Source organism: Anguilla anguilla, chromosome 1 (genome assembly GCF_013347855.1).
Source record: "Anguilla anguilla isolate fAngAng1 chromosome 1, fAngAng1.pri, whole genome shotgun sequence".
In the NCBI taxonomy this organism is placed as follows: Eukaryota; Metazoa; Chordata; class Actinopteri; order Anguilliformes; family Anguillidae; genus Anguilla; species Anguilla anguilla.
This window is the reverse complement of record NC_049201.1, coordinates 46,627,275-46,641,643: the sequence shown is the minus strand read 5'-3', so window position 1 is coordinate 46,641,643 and position 14,369 is coordinate 46,627,275. Positions and strand designations below refer to the sequence as shown.

The 14,369-nt window shown below is 41.8% G+C and overlaps 1 protein-coding gene across 2 annotated transcripts in view; it reads right to left on the bottom strand.

Annotated features, from left to right (window-relative positions):
* Positions 1–515: 515 nt before the first annotated feature.
* LOC118235692 (tumor necrosis factor receptor superfamily member 11B-like) overlaps positions 516–14,369 on the bottom strand; it is a 113,076-nt gene continuing 99,222 nt past the window's right edge. For both annotated transcript variants that reach the window (XM_035433359.1, XM_035433454.1), the window contains 4 exons: positions 10,861–11,230; positions 3,166–3,366; positions 2,033–2,257; positions 516–1,364 (listed from right to left, as the gene is read on the bottom strand). In XM_035433359.1, the coding sequence (XP_035289250.1) occupies positions 973–1,364; positions 2,033–2,257; positions 3,166–3,366; positions 10,861–11,230 (1,188 nt within the window). In that variant the 3' untranslated portion in view covers positions 516–972. The remainder of the gene's footprint in view (positions 1,365–2,032; positions 2,258–3,165; positions 3,367–10,860; positions 11,231–14,369) is intronic.

Here is a 14,369-nt window from a genome sequence, read left to right as displayed (position 1 = left end):
CTAAATATTGGATGGGTTTAATTCAGCCTGGCTTCCTTGGCTTATCACTGCATTAGATTCTCCTAAATGCACCCCAGGTGTTCACAGACTGCCAGCTTTCATTAGCAAGAAAAACTCCTCGAGTCAGCTCTCACTGTCCTGTAGTACTACAGTACGTGGCTGGTGGTATATGAAATACTATAGTTACTGGCTTGCAGGCATATGCAGGACTCTTCCGTTCTTCAATTTCCACAGTATTTGCGTGGGTGGTACAGCAGAGACGCTATTGGAAATTCCATATTAGGGTGCAGTAAAAAAAAAAACTGGATTTAAGCCCTGTTTGTGTGCTGTGCTGTGTAAGAAACAGTTTATGAGCTAATATCACAGGAAAAATTCTGAATACACCTCCATGACTTTCACTCGACAGAATATTTCTGAGCACTGAAATATCACATCAGCCTGGCTCATCAATATTTCAATACTAAAATAACGTTAAATGTTGCTAAAAATAACTGGAAAGTTCTGTCAAACTGCCAAATATTTATTGAAAAAATAAAAGCCAAAGAAAATTAATGTAATACAAAACACACAATTTACACAACACTCATAATAAGAACCTGACTTTTAAGAGTCCAAATCCAAGCATAATTTTCATAAGAAACATTACTATAAAATATAAAAAGATTGCACTCCTGTGTACATTCAGCTAAAGGGAGCTTCGTTTTTTTTTTGGGGTTTTTTTTTCAGCAGTCCAACTTGAATGGATGGAGTAATGTTTCAGTGTGAAATCAAACTCCATCTATTACATCTAACCAGTGACAGAACTGAACATGCTCTTCCAAAAATTCAAACAGTTCAGGTTTCTCTGAGATTGCGGATTATGTACAACTTTTTTAAATTTAAATAGTTTTACGTTTAGGTCGAATTTCCCTTGAAGATGGGGTGAGGTGGGGTAAGGTTGGGGGTTAGGGTAGATGGTACAGAGGCGGGGGGCTAGTCATTGTAGGATTTTGATTTAAAACACTTGCTGTCCTGAATCATGTGGAGGAACATTTTCTCGTGCATCTTGTGTATGGAGGCAGAGCTGAAGATCCGGCCAATCCGGCGGATGCTCCTGAGGAGCTCTCGTGAAACATCACGGGTACGCAGCCTTCGCAAGCTGAGGGCCAGGCCTTTGGCGATGTCCTGCTCGCTGTTCCGGGCCTTCCAAATCCGCAGGAGCTGCAGGATGTACTGCTGTGATTGGCAGGATTTCACCACCTCCTGGACATCCTCCTCCCTCACCTTCACCCCTGGCAGGCTCTCTGTCATAGCAACCAGGTCACTGAGGGTCAGATTCTTCAGGCTGGTGCACTTGGACACTTTCCTCTCACAGTGATCCACACCTGTGGGACACAGATAGGCATGCATTTAGCCTATCTAATGCAACCAACTCAAGAGACAAACTACCACAGGCCTGTTGGCAGAGACTAACAAGCTAGCTAGCTAGCTACAAGAAACAAATATGCCAAGGCATGCTTAAGTGTCCACCTAAGTCACACCATTTGTTATCAAGTTTACCTCCAGTTTGGTACTAATGTGTTAATATTTCATTAACCCTGCTCAGAAATTCCATTTCAAAGTCATTTACGATACATCTGCATATTACTATATTATAAGATCATTTTTTTATAGCCAATTTTTATCTGCTATTTTAAATTGGTTTATCTATTTGGAATTGACAATAAAATTATCAAATGTGCAGGCCTATCCTATAACTGTAGTGTTTTCCACCAGTTTGGGAAAACACAGACCAGCAATCCAGCCATAGACTGGGCATGCAATAATCAGCCAACTCAAACCCTCAATCTACTGGCAAATCCACAGCCAATTGTGTGTTGCCTCGAGAGACTCCCGGCCACAATCAGCACTGGCACAGGGAGAATTTGATTCCAGTTGAGTTGGCCCGCCACTGCACCGTGGACCTGTACTTAAAGCTGCGACCCAGCACTGAGCCAATAACGTGATGAGACCATGGGTGCAATGTGTGTGTGTCCACCAGGGGGCGCCTAACCTCGAATAATGCTGGAAAGCTTATCCTGGTCTTTGTTCTGCTCCCTCCACAGCCTAAGCAGCTGCAGGATTTGTTGCTGGGGGCTGCAGGCCTTCTTCACACGCTCTACGTTCTTACGGTCCACCTTCCTGCCTGGCAGGTTCTCCATCAGCCGGTCCATCTGTGCTGCAGACATCCTCTGAGAGACCAGGAACTGGAAAATCGCCTCCTCACAGAGGGTAACATCTGGAAGAGAGACCAAGAAAATTTGCCGTCAATGTGTCACTGCCCTGAGGAGACAGTTATCATGACTGAGAATATGGTGCACTGTATATAAAACAAAAACAAACTGTATTAATAGCTAATCCTCTGCTGTGAAGTTCATCCAGCTTTTGCAGTCATATAGAAACTCACTATCTAAAAGGTCTGTTGGTTTTCATTTCAGTGTGACTAACTATGACTTCATTTTCAGATTTGGTTACTCATTGGCATCCTTAGCTTATGCTAGGCTGCTTAACAATTCACAACATTCAACCTTCTCCCTGTTCTCAAAATATTTTCTCGATGAATTTCTCTAACAAGTTGTGACACTCAGTCAGCACACTTAATCAGACAACATCGGGTGAATTACCCTCAGGCTATGATTCTGCTACAGGTACTGAGTAATACACCATTATAACTGACTAATACATTGACGTAAATAATTCAATGTTTCAACCTCGGGAAGTTCTCTCTCTCGCAACTGTCACCCAAGAAGAATAGCACAATTGAGGCAGTTGACTGCCCCTGATTTGGCAGGTTGGCCTCCTAGATTGAGGACTGAATGTCCTGGCCCCAGACAATTTCAAAATCAAAACTTATTTACAGCCTTGTTTAGTCACTGAGTTAAGTGATAGGCAGTCCTCCTTAAATTATTTGCCCCCATCTGGTTGAGGTTATTGATAGTCCTGACAGAAGATCTTCAAATGCACCTTGTTAAGGTGGTTTACGGCCCAGTTTGGGGCTGACTGTCTGCACTCGATTGACCTGGCTCACCGCACTCCGCTGATGTTAGTGTCAGTCTTGGATCTTGGAACATTAGGTATTTAAGTGCCTTTAGACCACACCAGGGCGAGGTCCTGGTGTGGTCTAGTTGACCATGTTGATGTATTTACCTGTGTGGCACTGCAGGTGCTGGGTAGAACACGTGGCTTCGCCTTCGCACGCTGCATCCTGAGTGGCCGTCCCGGGATGGAGTGTGCGCAGGCCCAGCTCGCTGCACTTCCTGTGGGTGACGCACTTTTCTGTTGCAGACTCCGCACTGGAGAAGTAGCCCTCCGGACATTTCTCACAAAGTGTGTCACTTACTGGCGTGCCTGAGTAAAACATGAAAACAATCCAAATGACAGAATAAACATGTAGCAATTTAGCTAAATAAATCCTTTCCCAAGCAGCATATTTTGTTGAGGTGTCAAGCACAGCATGCAGTGGTTCCCCCATTTTTAGAGGCCATGACCCCCTCAACAAATAAATACATTATCTGTGACCTAGACTTTATTTAAAAGACACCCAAACATGTTTTCAAATATAGAATTTTAATTATGTCAAAACAATTAAATGTACATTGTAGGGGATGTAAACTGTACAGCTTTCGATTTAATTGTTTGGTTTGTCTTTGTAAAGTGTACAATATGTGCTAAACTGTATCTCATGACCCTCCTTGGCCCCTTTGTAGCTGCACTGTTTGGGAACCACTGCAGTGATCCACCCAGTGGTCTGGGCTGGATCCAGACCGAGCCTCTGTAACTGTCTGGGTGACTTTAAATTGGCCATAGCGCCGGCCATGTAGGGAAGTTTCTGCCCACCTCATTGCACAATAGCAACTCCTTTGGTGGAAGGGGTGCCAGCAATCTGCTTGCAGTATCTACATCAATTGAACGTTCCTCCTGCAGAATAACTGTATCTGTTTGGTTGGTGGACCGCAGTGTTAAGACAACGCATTTCGGTGGCTGCTCACCCTTGTTATTGCCCTCTGTAATTGACAGAAGATGCTGCAGCAATGGGTTGGGCCCATGAATACAACTGGCAATTCCAAATTGGGGAGAAAAATTTGGGATAAATATTGCTGACAAAAAAGAAATACATGTTTGAATCTGCATGCAAGTTGTAAGATATTCATATAGATTAAATTTCTGGAAACTACATTTCAAGTGAATACCTGCGTGAATAGCACTCCGGATGCACTGTGGAAGACACACAATTCGTAGAGGGAATTCCAAGAATTAAAAGACTGCCTGCAGCCAATAAAATGAACAAGAAGCTACCACGTAGAGGCAAGTCAGACAGAATGTCAGTTTTTAATTGGCACAAGATTTTCCGCTCCATTCACTTTTCTCGGGAATCCTTGCCCTTGAAACCAAAATGACCTTTAAAGTTCACGAAACTGAAATCTGCCAATCTTTGTTGATATATTGTTTTAATACTTTTTTGCATTCACAGAGGGCCGTGGGGTATTTTAAAATGATTCTTGCAAAAACCAAATAAACGTATGAAAGCTGGTGCCAAAATTGGCTTGCTTTCCCCCTTGGCCAAACGCCAGGCGGGGTTAACTGGGTATAAATTACGTAACCAAAACCTTAATTCAAGTGAAATCTTTTCTGCATGTAGTATGTAAACGATATGTAAAAGGAGAAAGCAATCCGCTTTTTTCTTTTCCCAAAAATCAAGAGACCTACAAGAAATGGGTTTTATTTCTGGAGCCCACAGGTACTGCGATATTACAATAACTCACACAGTTAGGATATGCAGTGCCCATTTTCTGCACTTATAACACTTAGCTTTTCAACTTGTTGCAGAATGCAGTGGATCGGTAAGTAGGCCTACTGTTAGCTAGCGACAATTAAATAGCCTGTATTCGGGTGTCATGTCTGGAGTTTGAGACTGCTATAGAGACGTGTTAGTGTACAGCAGCTCAGTGTTACAATGTTATTACATATTGAATAATCTTCAGGTTTAACTATAACTATGGTAAAGCTTAGTTTATGTTGCTTTCTTTTGTTTTGTCTTGTAGTGTAAGGTTATGGCTCTAACCAAGCTAGCAATGAGGAATGGTTTGCATATGACGTTTCTTACGGATATGAATGCTAATGAGTGGAGGATACATGCCCACCCTTTCCTTGTCTGTTGAACAGGTCACAATAATCTAGTACTGTCTATTTCAATTTAATGGTTATAACTGGGTTACAAACTTGAAAGAAATATTAAGAAGACAATCAATTCTCACTTCTGTGGAATATAATCACAATTTGAATCCAGTTGCCTGGACCTTAGGTCTCTAAAGGTGAGACTTGTCTGCAGAAGTACCTGTTTGCTAAAGACAAATCCCAGCATTACAACCAATTCCTTCTCCTTCAGAAACGATACTAAAGGTGCGAAAGTGTGATGGTGTGCTTCATGTTTTTGGTCATGTCAGGTGACACCCTCCCCCAGACCACATGACTTATGTTGTCCAGACGACTGCCATTGTTTGCATTGGCCAGTGTGACTTTCCCAACAGGAACAATGAGCATGCAGACCACAATGGATCACTAATTGTGAAAGATGCAGGTCAAACATGCTTTCTCTCTTTGATATTCATACAATGAAGACTGATTTAGTCATTCAAATAAGAGTGTTGTTCTTTGACTTCCTTTATTTACTGTTCTATAGTGCAGTTTCCAGGTAATTGGTATGCTGCTGTTTGTCTTTAAAATATCTGCCTATGGTAATTAATTAACCTGCTTCTGGCTACTGAATACACTTTTTTCTGTGGCTATTTAGTAAGATTTTAAAAGTTGATCTTTGCTAGGGGTAGGGTGGAATCAAAAATAAATAAATGAATGTAACTGATCCACAAATAAACATAGCAGAGCCATAAATAAATGCAGCTCATCTACAAATAAATGTAGCTGATGTACAAATAAATGCAGTGGATCCACAAATAAATGCAGCTGATCCACAAATAAACATAACTGATCCACAAATAAATGTAGCAAATCCACAAAAAATGCAGCTGGTTCATATTTACGCATCACCTGTCACTTTATTTATTTATTTATTTATTTTTGCTAATCATGTCACAAGGATTGTCTCAAATGTGAACCAGTTGCATTTATTTGTGGGTTGGCTACATTTATTTGAGGATCAGCTACATTTATTTGTGGTTCAGTTACAGTCATTTGTGGATCAGATATATTTATTTATTTAGACAATAATACTAATACAGAGACAATAACAGTCCCATAGGTTTAAGACAGCCCAGCCTCCTCCTGGTAGTGCCAAATAAGCACCTAACTCCTTATCAGGCACCTACAGGTGTATCCCAGACCCCAGTTGTATCCCAGATGTATTTGCATTCAATATTTCTTACTGTGTTGAAAATAGCCACAGGCCTTTGGGTGAGCATACTGGAGGTGTGAATACATGTAGCTGCATGAGTTCCACCGTAGTGCAGGCCACACAGGAGTTTCATGAGCGCAGTGTACAACTGGAATTCCGAAAAATAGGGGGAAAGGCTACCTAAATATTTACCGAGTGGCACCAAATGAGAAATTCAGCACTAGCCTGATTTCCCGAAACATTCTTGGCTGTTCCTACTTCAGCCACGGAATGCCGTGCTTGTACAGATGGCCCTACTGCACCACGGCTGGCACTGAGTATCTGCCCGAGGCCTCACACAAGCTGGTCATGGATGGCTGCAGACTGGAGCCGCATCTCTCAGTTCTCTTTGTGGAATTTGCTGATAAAAAGCCTTTGCAGAAATGAGGTAAGACAAAAAACTACTTTGAGGAAGAAACAGAGCATGCAGCGCTTTCAGTATTCATATTAGAAAACCAAGGGAAAGGAGCAGTGATCTGGCATCACTTGATCTTCTGTGGCATCACCAATACATCTGCTGTGGCAGAGTCTGACATGTGTAAGAAGTTACATGAAAGATACTCTAAACCTGTTATTTGCTCTGAATTGCACACAGCAATTACACTACGGTTAAATCTAGTGAACAGAGTTTTTGTTAATGCAACAGGGGCATATTGTACTCTGCTAGAGTCGAGTTAATGAGGATCCTTTCCCGTGTGACAATCAGGCCAGTGAAGCAGCTTCCTGATTCAGTCCTCCCTGCACAACCCTGTGCACTTCAGTGCAGCTGGCCATATTTAAAGGGACAAATTAAAGAGATTAAAGAGAGTTCAGTCACTGGAGTTGTTTGATTCAATTTTTATGCATGTTTTTGATTGGCCCAGACAATTTATCATAACCTGCTGGCTTCACAATGGCTGGTATAGGGGGCAGTGATAAGTTTGAAAACAAACTTCAGGTAACTCCAGAGCACACACCACAACTCTGCTATACTTCCAGAGGTTGTATATGTGGATGTTTTTAATTGCATCTTTGACCATTCATTGTCCATGTTAGACATGGAAGAACAGAGGCAAGAGTGCCACTTATGAGCTGGTAAGGAAGTACCAGCACAATATAAAAACTTATATTTATAATTTTGTTTATAATTGTGCACAAAAACTTAAATTAACATGTTCATATGTATAGCCTCTGGAAACATAACCTCAATGTTCAAGCTGAAGTGCATTTTCTTGCTTGTAACCACAAACTCATCATTTGTACTGCAGCCATCATCAGCTCAAGGTTGTTTTCGGGGCTAGTTGCCTTATGTTTTCTCTTCAGCTTATGAAATGCACCTTAAATTGGATTCACATTGACTTAGCCAGTCAATAATATTCCAGTTTTTGTTATTGAAAAACTCGAAAAACTCCTTTTTTGCTTTAGCAGTATATTTGGGATCAATGTCTTGCTGTAGGATGAAGTGCCATCCAATGAGTTTGGAGACATTTGCTTTAACTTGAGCAGATAAGATGCTTCTGTACAGAATTCATCCTGCTGTTGCTATCAGTTACATCATCAATGAAAACAAGTGAGCCAGTACCAGTGGCAGCCATACATGTCCAAACTATAACACTCCCCACCACATTTCACAGATTTGGGGGCTGCTTTGTATCTTGGGCAGTTCCTTTTGGCCTCCACACTTTGCTCTTACCATCACTTTGGCAATCTACAAGTGAATCTTGGTCTCATTTATCCACAAGGCCATTTTTCCAAAAGTCTGCAGGGTTTTTTAGGCCTGGGCATCCTTTTTTGCAGCAAACTACTGGTTTGAATCTTGTAATGTAGCCTCTGTATTTCTGTTTGTGAAGTCTTCTGTGGACAGTAGTCACTGACAGATCCACAGTCATCCACATCCTCCTGTTTCGGATTGGCCAAACAGGTGTTTTGGGGTTTTTCTTCATTATGGTGAGAATTCTTCAGCCATCAACTGTAGAGGTCTTGCTTGGCCTACCAGGCCCTGTGTGATTACTGAGCTCACCAGTGCTCTCTTTCTTCTTAATGATGTTCCAAGAAGTTGATTTTGGTAAGCCTAATGTTTGGCCTATGTCTTATTTCTCAGGCTCATAATGGCATCCATACCAGTTATCTTATACCTGTACTAAGGAAGCAACTGCACACATCTGACTAATCAGAAACATTGTGAAGTTGATAAGTTGTGAAATTGATTACAGGGTGATAAGTCTGATCCATTTGCACACACACTGGTAACCATAGCATCTGCGGACAGCCATGCTACTCTGTAGCTTTCCCCTGTTTTGGGGGACTGGGTTTTGAAAATAGTTGGAAAAACAGGTTTCTGCTTGAAGTACCACTAATTGGTCCGTACAAGGTAGTCTTCAATTAAGTGGCCTTTGTGGTGTAACAGTGACACCATGAATACTTGTAATCACCCCCTTACATTTGGACAGGCCACATGAGTTCATGTATTCCCTACCTACTCTGCTCCTCATATCATTACTGTAATTGCAGAATGAGTTATCATTTGATGTTCATGGTTATAGAAAATGACATAAATATGTGCAGTAAGCACAGGCTCTCATACTCACATTTATTTATGTCATAAATTCAAACCTTCACAATGCAACTTATTGAAAAGTATGTGCTGCAAGAAATGCACGATATTTGGTGAGTGAATATGAATTAAACAAAATACAATGAATATTGTATGAACCTTTTTAACAAAATGTAAGTATTTTGTGTAGTCACACAAGATGTACACTTTAAAGGAAACTATGTATATCAGTTTTTAGATATATGTCTCCATCTGCTGGATGACAAGGGACATTACTTTTTCTTTTTTTATGATTTTTTTCCCTTTTCCTCCAAATGTATTTATTCCCAATCATATTCATTAGCTCTAACTGCTGAAACCACTATATTTGGGAGAGTGCAGACGGGAAAGTGCTCTCCTTTAAAGCATGCAATGTCAGCCTTCTGATAACACCATTGTTGTGAGGAAGGAAGCTGGAGGAAGACACTTTGACAGGCAGGCTCCCAGTGCCCGACTGGCCAATGCGAGGCCCTAGCGCATGACGAGACGCTGTCATTCCAGCTGGCTCAAACCCTTTCATCTTTTTGGGTGACCTTAGAACCAACTGATGGTTATCCTACTGGGCTGAAGGCCACAGTCAGGATTCAAAACCAGACCGTGGGGCTCATCTATGCACTACAACAGTACCTCAACAGGATGAACGAATGAGCAAACACTTCTTTTTCACCTCTGGCAAGCAATAAGAGCTCCTAGGACTTTTTCCTGCCTGAAGAACTCATTTCTTATTCAGATTCCACCCACTTCATGTCTAAAAGCTAAGGCTGATCCAGATTCTCTGCTTTGTGTCATAATCTGTCTACTCATAAGCGATAATCTTTTTATACTGTATTTTCTTTCAGCACCTGATAATTTATGCATGCCTTCTACGCACCTGATGCAATGCAAACCTTTACACACTATAGACAGACTGCTGTGAGATGGAATTTGCAATGCACAACTCATACACGAATATAAGGGGGACAACAGGGCCATAACTGACCTAAAGTCAATAGTCTGCTCCACCCAAGACAAAAGATATCCATGTACACAACACACTACTATAGCACCAGAGGGTCTTGTCCTAAAATTAGAGCTTTAAACTGTCCAATCAGAAAACCAATCCCATTTACTGTAACACATGCTATGCTTTATCCTCAGATATCAGGACATGTCACACCAGTGGACGACTTTTTAAAAAGCATGAAAGCAATGTTTTTATGAAACCTACACAGAATTTAGTGCGCCCACATTCATCATCTGTTTCTGAGAAGCCTTTTTTTCCAAGGCTGTCAATGCGAAGAGGTTTGGCATGAGATTTCTCTCTAGGGAAATCACCGGGTTGGGCAGGGAGACTTCCGATTGGTAAATGAGGATTGAAGTACAGAGCCAGACATGTGATTAAAAGAGGACAGGAACTCGATAACGTACAAATTACAAAGAATCAAGGCAGTTACTGCAATTTAGCTTCATACGCTGACAGGATGAAGCTCCTAAAGATAACAACGTTATTCTCACTGATTAATACCCTGTCTTTCACTGTCAACACTACACCCCTGCCAAGCCCACAACTTTGGTAAGGCTCAGCTCCTGCTATAAAATTGAACGGTACGACGAAGCAGCTGTGTTTCACTAACTAAACACATTTCAACATGGCTAAAATTAAAAACATCTGCCTTGGGTGTTACATGGCTACAAGTGATTACACTTTGCAGTCATGCTTCTTTTCTTCTCATTTGTTAAATCAGAAGGGCGTGGATTCCGGAAATTAGAAAGATTTGAGCGTCTTCCATAGCAAACTATTATAAAAGAAAGAAAAGAGCAGTTTTGGTGTCTGGTTGAGAAAGGAGCACGGTTTCTGATGGAAGTACCGCTGTTAGCAGGCGTCGCGGCTAAAATCACCTACCGAGCTCGGTGGCTCCGTAGCCAGGCGGGCAGGTCGAGTGCCTGACGCAGAACTCCACCACCAGGTAGTAGCCCTGGATGCACTCGCAGAGCCGGTCGTGCGTGCTGTTGCACTCGCGGCGCACCAGCTGCCTCTCCTTGCAGACGGAGGTGCAGTACTGGCAGGAGTCTCCCCAGTGCCACTGCTCCGAGAAGTGGCGCTCCGGGCAGGGTGCGCACACGGTGGGCGTGCCGGCAGAGCAGTGCTGCTGGACGGCCGTTCCGGGGGGGCACTGGTCGCACAGGTGCACCTCGGAGGTCACGGGGTCACGGTGCTGGTACTTGGGTGGGGGCACCTCGTGGAACGCCCAGGTGAAGGAGACGGCAAACAGCTGCAGGGGAGGGGGGGGGAGGGGTGGGGTGGGGGAGAGCGGGAGGGAGAGAGGCGCGTGAACTTGTCACTGGATTTCCCCCGACGTTGCTGTGCCAACGGCACAGCGAGGCTCTACTCGTCAGAGGCCGCGTGTGGCCCAGAAGTCACAGGCTGCATCACAAAGCAATTTTCTCAGCGGACTTCCCCCCCCACCCAGCTGCCATAAAAAGCTCAACGCGCGCGCAATCCGCTGCCCTGGTGTGACTTTTGCGGGCTCCTATTCAAAGGATGCTGGCGTCACACATAGGACAGTCCTGGACTGCCTCAGCAGACTCTACACTAGGCCTGAGCATCAAACAAGTCCACTTCTCTCATCAAGTGCATTTGTTAGAGAAATATTTTAAGTATTTAAGCACCATTTATTGTGGGAGAGCATCATAAGTATTGGAATTCAGCAAAGCAAAAGGACCTGAACTCTTAACCTTTCCCCCTTTCAGTGGGAAATTGCCATTTGACGACACGCAGCACTCAAAACCAAAATTACATGGTAGTACAGGGCCTCTGACGACCATAATTACATCGTTGAAATGATCTGAAAGAAACTCACAAAAAATTACACTTGTAGCCTACAGCCAGCTCAAAATGTAAACGCTTGATTTAAAGGTATCCTATATAGCCCTATAACTGACAGCAAGAAAATCACAAAAGTTTTCAAGTTTTTTCCACACTGTAAATATTGTTTTTCCAGCCACCCACAACAAAATTGGAAACTTCCCAGTCTTCATTCTCTTCCAAGCTCTGGGTCTTGGACACCAAGTCCAAACCACAAGTAAAGTGAGCTTAAGAGCTCTGCACTAGGACCTGACAATACAATCAACAGCACGCGACTCATCCGGTTACAAATTTAATTTTGTATTTAGATACAAATTTAAATGGAAATCACACCGTTCGAGTTTGGCTGATAAATGCTCTTGAGGCTCCAACAAAGTTGAATGATCAATTATCTTGATCATTCCAGTTTTGTGTGGTGCCATTGGTCTTCCGTAAGATTAGAAAGCACCTTGTGAAGGAACGAGTGCATCAAAATCTGTTCCAAGTATACACAACTCACATAGAGAATTTTGTGGCACACTATTCTGTACGTAAGCAGTGCCCCCCCCCCCTTGGAACCCTAGCCTTCTACAGCACCACAGCCTTTGTACATCATCATAAACCATCAACGTTTCTAACAAATGAGAGAGGTCCACACAGTTCTTCAGATTTCAAAGGACAGGATATTATATGTTCCCGAGCCCACCTACAATTCACAATATTTTTTTCCTGTTTATCATAGACTAAGAAACATACTTACAGGGGGATGACAGATCAAGCATGATGAAGTCTGCTTATTTTTCCCATTAACTGTAATACTTGTGTTACATAATCTGAAACATTCTCCCCAATGTTTTGTGGTCCTCCCAAACACCACAAACAATTTTCTTAACTGTTTGTGATTTGGTTAAATATGAGAGTCTTAAATGCCTGTTTATACTATCAATATTATGTGTTTATGTATCCTTTCATATCTTCGGCCGTGATGGTGGGTGCTCATATGAATGTGCCTGAAAACCATATGGCTTTCATACTTTGTGTATGTCACTTTATGCTATTAAAATATTAATTTTTCAGCAATAAACCTGCAGCTGTCCTCCACAAAGGATACAAGAGAAAAGCCCATTTGTTATCAGCTTGTTTTCCTTGTTTCGTATGCTATTTTGAATAATATCGGTCATAAGGCCATGATAACAATGAGTAAAGGGGACTGTTTTGTGCTAATAAAAGGAACAGTGGACTTTAACGTTTCTATCCCTTGAACACACCTGAATGAGGAAGTTATCATTCTGAGCCTCCTTTCATTCTGTTGTTCCTTTTTGAATATACGTTTGATGGGTGTGAAGCTAGTTCTACTTTCAGTTATCCAACAGAATTCAGTGGTGAACAGGTTCTGCTTATGTAAAAAGGACGGTGCCAAAATAAATGTCATTACCTTAAGAAATCTACAGCCCCCAGGCTCTCTTAACTGACTTTAAATAACTAATTTGGAGGAAGTTCAAAATACCACCTGTTCTTTTTAAAGGTCTGTGAGGTTCCAGGTACATATACTGGTAAGAATCCAGGTGATATCACACTCAACAAATTATCAGCACAAACCTACAACATGATATTTGACACTTCACGTTGCCAATTTTATAATCTGTAGCCATGCCTTTAAATGCGAAAATATGTGTACAATGGCTTGATAACTCCATAGAAAAACGCCGAACATCAAATATCAACTTAAATGTTTTTACACAAAACACATCTATAATAAACCAGTTTGAGTATATATACTGCCATAGATAAACATCAAACAGGCACATATGCAAATAATGATATTGTACAAATACAGCTGACCATGCAAAACACAGCGCAGACAGCAATGTACTTGTTTAAAACAGATTATGTTATGGCACAAAACAACGCACCGACGGAGCATAATACTTATCCATTAACGTGAGAATGAGCAATCTTTGTGATCATTTATATTACAATCGATGTTTAAATGTATTTCAGCCATAGAACCTTGCCAACTGTAGGCCTACGCCTCTTCCTTATTTTCTTTATGGGTTATATGTACATTCTCTTGATGCCAAGTCCCCATAATTGTGCAAGATTAAATCTATCTTTTCCACAATTTATTCTCAAAAAATGCGCTCCAGCACGAATGCACGGGCCAGTAATTAGCTACATAGCCTCCGTGAATCTTCGTGAAGCTGTACATTTCTCAACTCTGCGGTTACTAAGTAGAAACCACAGTCTTACATGTGTGCGCGAGATCGGGGAGGATTTACAGGCTACTGCTGTTCTGGGTGGAAAACAGCGCATTCACGATGTTCTCGTGACAGGCTGTTTAAAATGCTAATTCACTCTGTGACATAATTTTATTACTACTCCATACGAACTCGTCTGTAGGCATACGGAAGACAAACAAACGTATCTATAATATTTATTTACAACTTACATTTTTCACACAAATATGTAAACCAATTTGCAGAATTACTCTGAATTAACAAATCTATAAAATTAAGTGAATGTTGTATAGCCTACATGTATAGCGTTTCCCATTCATACATCTACCG